Below are 8,788 nucleotides of genomic sequence, written 5' to 3' on the forward strand. Positions count from 1 at the left end.
AGATGTGGAAGCTGTCCTCCAGTCTCAAATTTTCATTTTCTCCTGCATTTTATCCGTCCCCTGGAGACTCTGGGGAGCTTTCAGTAACAGGGGCATGATTGTTCCTGTCAATTTCCTCGATCCACACCTTCACAACCGTCGCTACGGCATTTTCACTGTCCCAATACAGACACAAATCCTTGGGCTCTCTCCTCAGTCACTCCACTCCTCGCACAGTTTATTTATTTATTCCATTTGATCGAGTGTCGGCTGCTCCGAGTTTAGTTCACATATTCTGGGGACTGTGGATTGTTATTTACACATTTTTTATTGTTTAAAATGGTGGACGAGGGATATCTGCGTATGGGGGTGAACTCCACTTGGATTTGCTGGAGAACTTTACGGATAAAACGGTATTCGCTTTTGCGCAGAGTCTGAGGAGCACACGGGACGAGACACCACTCGGAGGCGGACGGAGAGCCGTTGGGCCTCCGAAAATGTCGTCTGGTTGCGCCAGGTGTGTAACTAGTTATTCCAGATCCCCTCGGTTATTTTCCGCTCGTCGAAGGGGAATTTATTCACATTTTTCCTCGATGAAAATTATTTTCAATCACTCGAAGATGAATTTGGGATTGATTCTGGGGTGGGGATGATTTTTTTGGGCTGAGGATGGCGAAGGGAGACTTGAGCTCCGATCTGCCACTGACACTCTGACGTACCCGGTGGGATCGATAATACTCGAAGGAATGTTTTCGAGCTCGATTGTCATGGAATAGTCGACTCTTATCAAATGACGTTGTCGTAGTTGTTCATTCGTAAATGCATGCCGGAGAGCAAGGCCTAGATCTTACTCATACGTTTTCTTCGGGTGAGCGGTGAGTTCGATAGGTTCACTATTATCGTTTTAACGAATTCATTGGTATTCTTGATTTGTTGAATGATTGAGAGTTTGCGGTATAGGTGAAACAGAGAGCTTCCTGGGATTTAACCACTTGTTTCTCCAGCGAGTGCCAAATAATCTAAACAATCGAGATGACAGAGACGGAGAATGTTTTTATTTTTGTCCCGAATTTAATTGGTGAGTTTAAAAATTTTTTCACTGATTGTTTTATTGCATTTTATTTGAGACGATCACTTGTGAATGATGTTAATTAATTTTGTGGATAACACTTTGAGGTCTTCTTCAGCTGGATCAATACTCGATGAATAACGTCTCTTATTTTTATTAATTCTCGTTTATCGAAAGTTCAAAGCTCAGCTATTGGTGATAATTTGTTTTTCGATTTTCAGGTTTTGCCAGAGTTGTTCTAGCGATTATTTCCTTCTATTATATGCCAACACATCATGTAGTTGCGATATGGTGTTATGTGACGAGTGCTCTGCTGGATGCTGTCGACGGACATGCAGCTAGGTACTTCAATCAGAGCACGAAATTCGGAGCGATGCTCGATCAGTTGACTGATCGGGTGGGGACAATGTGTCTTCTTGTCAATTTGAGCATGTTCTATCCGGCCTATGCCTTCTGGTTTCAGTTGAGTATGGCTATTGATATTTCTTGCCATTGGTTGTACTTGCACACGTGAGTTGCATCATTGATTATCAACACTGAGAGAAAAACTCAAACCAGTCTTGTTTGAATGAAAAAAATCGCAATTTTAAAATGATCAAGATAGAAATTGTTTCAATTGAATGTAGGCAAGTTTCAATTGTGAATAATTATTCTGCATTCTACAACGACATATTTGACTCGAGAAACGGATTCCTCAGGCACAAAAAAATTTCATAGAGAAACTTGGCGAATTCGGAAGAGAATTCTTCCCATTCAAATTTCAGCCAATGGAATTCTACTATTCGACTGTTATTTTATATAATCAACACGGTATTCAATTGAGAATTTTCCGGAACTGGATTTTAACCAATCACAGCGCAGTATTCGAGGTCACGATACTCTTTTGTTATCAATTTTTTTCGGAAATTGCACACTATCTTCTGGAAATTGCATCTAATAATTGCATAGTAGCTCCTCATTTATTTCTAACCAATTGGATATTTTGCTGGAAGAAGCCCTCGAATATTGCGCTCCGCTTGGCCAAAATCCAGTCCCGGAAAATTCTCCGCCGAATACCCCTCGACCTGAAAAATTAATCACAATATTTCCCTCAAGCTTCCCTGCAAAAAAACAAAACTTGACACTTTCATTTGTTTGCAACGAAGCTATCGGGAAATATTCCGATAATTTTGAAGATCTCGGAGTATTATAACTGACAATTTTTTAGAACAACAAAGCAAGCCCTGTTAAGAAAATCTTCAGTTAACTATTGGAATAAATAAAAATGATCTGCCGATCAATTTTGACCGAAAGTTCATCGAAGGTATTTTATCAAAAAACGTGGTGTATCTGCGCATCATCACTAATGACCTAATAGTAATACCACTGATTATAAAGTATTTAGTCAATATTCACGACGGAATGACTGAATGAAAGCACTCTACGACGAACTGGTAAAATTTTTCAACTGTGGAATAAATTTACTCCAGACAAATTTATCCTGACGATTTATTTGGCTAACAGGTCTTGGTGCAACGGGCCCTGTATCTATTTTGAGACATATTTTTTTCATCTTTCAAATAACCTTCCTTAAATGTTCAGTACGAACTTTTTTATATTTGGTAATTTTCCAATTACCACTCTTGGTTTTTCAAACAAGACTTTTTTGAAAAAATATTTTTTTCTCTCAGTGCACACGTGCTTTATTTAAGTTATTCAAGATGTGTGTTATATGCGGACAACTGTTTTAGGACGATTTTGCAAGGGAAAACGAGTCATAAGTTCATTGATATGTCGGGGAATCCTATCATGAGAGTTTACTACACGAATAAACTCGTTTTGTTCGTCATGTGCGCTGGAAATGAGGCATTCTATGCTGCCCTGTATCTTTTGCATTTCACCGAAGGACCTACATGTGAGTTTTATCAGGGAATGATGAGATGATCATTCGTGGAATTATGGAGACGAGACCAACATACATTATGATGCCCAATATGATTGTAAGGAATGGTGGAGAAAATGTAAAGGACAGTTATCTAAATGAAACAATGTGTCAATACGACATTGTTTCATTGATGTTGTTTGCACTTCTAGCGATTAGCTAAGGTGTATATAACTGGTTTAACTATTAACAGAACTAAACATTAATCGAGGCGTGTGCCTGATGAACCTAAAATAATTTACAAAACGTTGCAAAATGGCAATTAGACTAACGTTGTTTTCATTTTCTCCAACATCTCTTGTAATCCTATTGGATATTCAACAATGCAAATGGGCATTAATACATTTTACTAGGGCTGTGGTCAAATGAATTGAGTTGATTTCATCCGATTGTCTGTTTTTTCAGGATCTGGCAGGATCTAAGAGATACACTGTTTAGAATTTCATGGAATTCTACTTGGTTATTTATTTTTTTGTACTGCTTCTCACGATTTCTCGTCTGGGAATGGGTATTGCATACTTTCCAAACTCGAAAACTTGAAAATCACTACAAAAAAATCTTGTCCGGGGCTGCTGCGATGGGTTTTTTTACTCGTGTGGTTGGCCAGCCCTCGCTTTAGGCTCGGACGCCAACGCCACACGAGTAAAAAATCCCATCGCAGCAGCCCGGAAAAATACTATTGAATGATGTTATTCTGAAGTATTCACATACTATTTTTCTTCACTGTGGCGGAGCATATTTTTTGATACGACGTTCGTGAGGGGCTTTTTAGTACACGCAGCGTGCGTCAAAAGAGACTTCACGAACTAAGTGACAAAATAGTGCATTTCGAAATAAGGCCTAAACCTTTCTGGCGAATTTGAGGTTGCAGCCTTAATCGACGGTGAGGGTTGCAAGAATATGAGCTAGAAACGTTTTTTTAGTCCGTGTGTCGAATTTTCTTTGTCATAACGGTCGCTATGCATTCGTAAATCGCTGCCTTACGGCCGGAATGACAACAATGTTATTTACGCGGAATATTCAGTTATAATACCCCGAGACCTTCAAAATTATCGGATATTTCCCGAAAGCTTCGTTGTAAACCAATGAAGGTGTCAAGTTTTGCAGTCTCGTGGTGCGCATTCGCAATTTTCCTGCAAAACTTGACACACTCGTTTTTTGATACACTCAATTCTGATTTTGCCGGAACAGAGTGCGGTGTTCGGGATTATGTGACACTTTTCACTAAAATGTGGAGAATATCTGTCAAAAGAAGGGAAAACAATTGATAGGCTATTATGGAATTATCAGTTGGACAATTCATCTGTAGCCCGGTGAATTATCAAAATAAAACTGATGTGAAGGTGTCACGTGATCCCGAATACTGCACTCTAATTGGTCGAAATCAGAATTGAGGAAATTGTCAAGGAAATTCAGTTTTTGAGGCTCCATCATTCTTCTTTAGATTTATACAAAGTCTCGTGACTGATTCTTTCTTAATGAAATCAACTAAAATTCAACATGAATCAGTAATTTCATATTTCAAGAATTTTTGTTTGGAATTTGATGTGCAATTTTTTGTTATGTTACTTCCTCAGCCATTTACAGGTGAAAATTTCGCTATATGCTAGAGATCCAAAATTTGGATATGTTGTTGAGTATCTTCAAAATTTCAAGTATTTCGTCCACGCCATTTTTGAGATATGAATCGGCAAACATTGAATTTTTGTATTTTTCAAAGTTTTGACGGTGCGATGAGTGGGGAAGCCCCTTGGTCTATCAGTTTTTCTGGAGAGGAACCCTACAAGCACGGTTCCGACAAAATTTGGGTTATATTTCTTCGATTCAGAAATATTTCTCGAACTATCAAATAGGAGCAAGCATTCGATCTATGAATCACGAATCATTTCGTCAATATCTTGTGAACCAATGAGAACCAATTGCATGTGAATTCCAATGCTATGAATTTGAATTCAATTTAACATCAGATCGTTCATGGAATTTCTCATAAATCTTGGCATCTCGGAGATCCAATGGAATCGAATTTTTCATATTAAGAGATCATTGATATTTCACTGAAAGCTTGAATTTCTTCAAACTTATTCTGAAATTTGAATATTACATATAATTAAATTTTCAATCCAAAATCAATAAGTTTACTGATACGTCAACCACACCATATATAGAAATTTTATCCCAATTAGTTGTTGAAAATTTTCAGATTTCTGACGTGAAGTTTCAAGATTAATTTCCTCACTATTTCAATGGTACTAATTCGAATACAATGGAATTCATTATTCATCTTGGAAATCCAATAAAATTTACTTTTTATGTTGAGAAATTACTAATACTTCAATGGTAGCTTGAATTTTGAAACTCATTTGAAAAATTGAATATTACATTCAATTGAATTTTGAATAGATTGGGAATTCAGAGAAATAGTTGCCTGAATTCTCACAATGTTCAATTGGGAAAACCGGAATTTCCTTGAACCTTCATGAAATTGACTGATCCTTCAATAACAATATAGATGAAGATTTTATGTGGTTTAATTGTGAACAATTTAGAGATTTTTTACTTCCAATTTAAAGTAGTATAAATATAATTCAAATTTTGAAGATTCAAATCTGCAGTCGGCAGTCTAGAATCATTAATCATAATTAATCTACAAGTGCCAAAATAACGCGGAGTCTTATGAGAAAATGAACATTTCAAGGTCAGGGAGAAGATGCAAACTTAGAAAAAATGTTGAAAAATCAGAAAAACAAAATAAAAATTCTAGGGGAATATTGGGCAAAGTGAAACGATTTGTGGTCTTGTACAAATTCCAATATCTTCATTTCTCAACAAAGATATTGGTAATTGAAGAACATCACAAAACGTTCTACATTGTTCCGCCCTCCCCCATGCTCATTATGAAAATTATTGTCAGGGTCTCCCTTTACTCTTTTGTAATAAATAGTGGGGAGCGAAATATTTTCGAACATATGGGGTTGCCACTATTATTTAAAGCAATAAATGAGACATGACTTTAATGGATTAATTTCTCATGTTCATCAAATTCAGAATACTTATAAAAAATATCAATAATGAATAATTATTTTTTTGGGCATTTCAAATTCATTTTTCAACTGGAGTCTATTCATACTACTTCAAAGATTACTTTTCTGACAGTGTAAGCACCCATTGGGTTGCAAGATAATTGCAGAAGAACCTGTAGAAAATTCAAAGATCCTGTCACATCGTGTTTTGCTATAGACCTCATTCGGAACACAGAAAAACAGAGCGCTGCTTCTCTCTTTGTTCAACAATCGTCACTCCTTCTGCTTCCGAATGGAAGCCTTGTTTTTGACCGATTTTTCGATTATCTAATTTTGATTGCAAATGGTCTAGAATGTTATGAAACGTGAAGAAATGATGTTTTTAAGATCATGTCTACTACATGTCTACAATTTGGGTTTTTGGTGATTAATTTTTAGAAAATTCAACATAAATATGGTGAAATTTATAGATAAAATCTGAATTTTCGACTCATTGTCGCTACCATTGAGCTCAACTTTGGTGCGTTTATTTAAATTTCGTTTTTCCTCAATATCTTAAAAACTACTGCACCGATTTCAATTTTTTTTTTTGAAAATACTCGTCTCGATGGCCTGTAAGTCAATCAAAATATATGGACTATTTAACGACTACTATGAGTTTTAAAAGTTGTGGGTTATTGGAGTGACATTTTTTTGAGCTACCAAAGATTTTTTTTTCAAAATTTTCGGAAAAATATGTGGAACAATAATTACGAGTCAGTTTTTTGGAATTCGACTCCTACACAGCTGATTTCGGTTTTTTTCATATAAAAAAATTCACCATTTGTGTAAAAAAATACAAAAAAAGCAAATTTAGCTATGTAAGAGGCGAATTTAAAAAAAATAGCGTAATTGTTATCCCACATAAAAAATTGGAGGCCCTGGACTGTTTTTGGCATTGTAAGCGTTTTCGGGCAAACGAACAATAAAAAAATTTTTTTTTGCACTAATTATTCGTTTTCAGATCGATATAATCGATCTTCAACGTATAAAAAGTCTCACTCCAATAACCCACGACTTTTAAAATTTATAGTAGTCTCCCCTTAAAAGGTTGAATATCTTCCTGTAGACACCCTGTAGCATGTGGTTGCGGTTGTATGGATGTCATAAGGAATTGCTGCGAATCCATTCAGAAGCTCACTTCCAGTGGAATTGGTAGAAAAAAAAGAAATAGACTAATAACACCAATAGTAACGGTCACATGCCTTCTGTCGGATAGGCTCATACCCCTGCTTGTTTTAAATTACTTCTCTCCTGGAATTATCTGCGGAAAATGTGCTCTCGCTGTCACTCACTTATTGACATTTCATTAACGATAAAAATGTTTTTATTGACTCTCTTTGTTCTAGTGCTCGGCATGAGTTTATTCAGGGCTGTGATGTACATTTCCGCTCCCATAGCAATCGTCAAGACTGCAATATCTGTTATCCACGGATATGTAGCTTCTCTGAATCTCAGTACAATCGACGTGAAAGAGCGTGAGGCTCTGCGAAAGGCGAAATAAAGCGTTCCAATTTTTTTTCCATTCTCTATTCTGTTCTATTTGAGTTACTAGTCATTGTTCTTGATCCTGAGTTACTTATTAATTCAATTAAATCAATTTTTATGCGCCCCCAATTGGTTGTTATTACTGTGGATCTGAGGGGTGATGTGAATCTGTGAAAATTGTACCTGTCTTTACAATGATAATATGTTTATGTGGAGAATAACTGCTCCGACAGATGTATGGTATCAAATGATTAATAAATGAACTAGTGTCTGTGACCTCCTCATCTTTTCTTCTCGTTGAAAAATATGAACAAAGCGCCAATGATTCATCTCCGCTCTGTGTCATGCGGATTTCGGGGTAAATATGACTCGTGGAAAATCACAGCTGTTTTTTTGTTCTTGTGGAAAAAATAAATATCAAATATTTCCGAATATTTCATTGTCACAATATTAAAAACATCCATCAGGAAGTTGATTTAGTATTTGAATTGTCATATTTTCACAAAAACGAAAAATTGCTAACGATAAATGATCAATTAAAATACAAAATAAATATTAAAATGTAAACTAACCTCAAATCGTCTCTATTGAATACCCACTGTTGCCTTCACTTCCTTCCAGGCGCACAGTTATTCCTTTGAACACTGTCGCATGTCAAAAAGAAATTACAACGTTTGGAACGGCAAAAAAATATTGAACTCAAAATTCTGTTTAATAACAATGATGAGAATTCTGATGATCCAACGATTTTCTCACTGCTCTCACTGTGGTAATTGAAAACCTCGGTGGCTACCAATGCAGGAATGACACCAGAATTAATATTACAAAAACATTGGATACGGGAAACTGTTGCCAAGTTGATTGGATCGTGGACGCGGGAGGGTGAGGGGAAGAGGAACGGAATGAATAGTCAAAAAGTCCAAACAAATGCCGGTTAGAACCTGCCAACTTCAAACTGACTGGCTGTCAATGTGTTGCGTGCGTGTGTGTTTTATTTTGCTATCCCCCACTGGTTCGAGAGATTTCGAATGATTTGGGCGGAGGGATTGGCGGAGAGTGTTCCCGCGCAATGTAAGTTGTACTTCAGTGAGAAAAAACTTCGGGGCAAAATAGACGCTTGATTTTTTTCGAATATGCAAGGATATTCGAGGGGACAGTTTTTGGTTTAGCTAACCGCGGATAAACCTCGGTTAAAGTTGAGTTAATTACGGGGCAAGATCTGCGATTGGTTGGAGTCAATGGTGGGGGCTCTCTTACCTTCATTTTAACCAC

At 36.6% G+C, this 8,788-nt stretch overlaps 1 protein-coding gene across 2 annotated transcripts; it reads left to right on the forward strand.

The window, feature by feature from the left end:
- The first annotated feature begins 586 nt into the window (after window positions 1-586).
- Window positions 587-7,792, forward strand: LOC107042939 (CDP-diacylglycerol--inositol 3-phosphatidyltransferase). 2 transcript variants are annotated; one of them, XM_015264200.2, is made up of 5 exons: window positions 587-854; window positions 940-1,057; window positions 1,270-1,510; window positions 2,779-2,942; window positions 7,378-7,792. In XM_015264200.2, the coding sequence occupies exons 2-5, from the start codon at window positions 1,012-1,014 to the stop codon at window positions 7,530-7,532; spliced, it is 606 nt and encodes a 201-aa protein (XP_015119686.1). In that variant the 5' UTR covers window positions 587-854; window positions 940-1,011; the 3' UTR covers window positions 7,533-7,792. The 2 variants fall into 2 exon arrangements, with proteins under 2 accessions (XP_015119686.1, XP_015119685.1); XM_015264199.2 differs by having other exon boundaries at window positions 589-854; window positions 1,270-1,558.
- The last annotated feature ends 996 nt before the right edge of the window (window positions 7,793-8,788 follow it).

The sequence above is a fragment of the Diachasma alloeum genome, unplaced genomic scaffold (genome assembly GCF_001412515.2).
Source record: "Diachasma alloeum isolate Michigan unplaced genomic scaffold, Dall2.0 Dall_scaffold_00539, whole genome shotgun sequence".
NCBI classification, from domain to species: Eukaryota; Metazoa; Arthropoda; class Insecta; order Hymenoptera; family Braconidae; genus Diachasma; species Diachasma alloeum.

Bases quoted from the DNA above. Each gene is read 5' to 3' on its own strand.
- LOC107042939 (XM_015264199.2), top strand. From the start codon at position 1,012: ATGACAGAGACGGAGAATGTTTTTATTTTTGTCCCGAATTTAATTG. The intron at 1,559-2,778 runs GTGAGTTGCATC...CAACTGTTTTAG, and splicing joins CATTGGTTGTACTTGCACAC to GACGATTTTGCAAGGGAAAA. The intron at 2,943-7,377 runs GTGAGTTTTATC...TCTTTGTTCTAG, and splicing joins TTTCACCGAAGGACCTACAT to TGCTCGGCATGAGTTTATTC.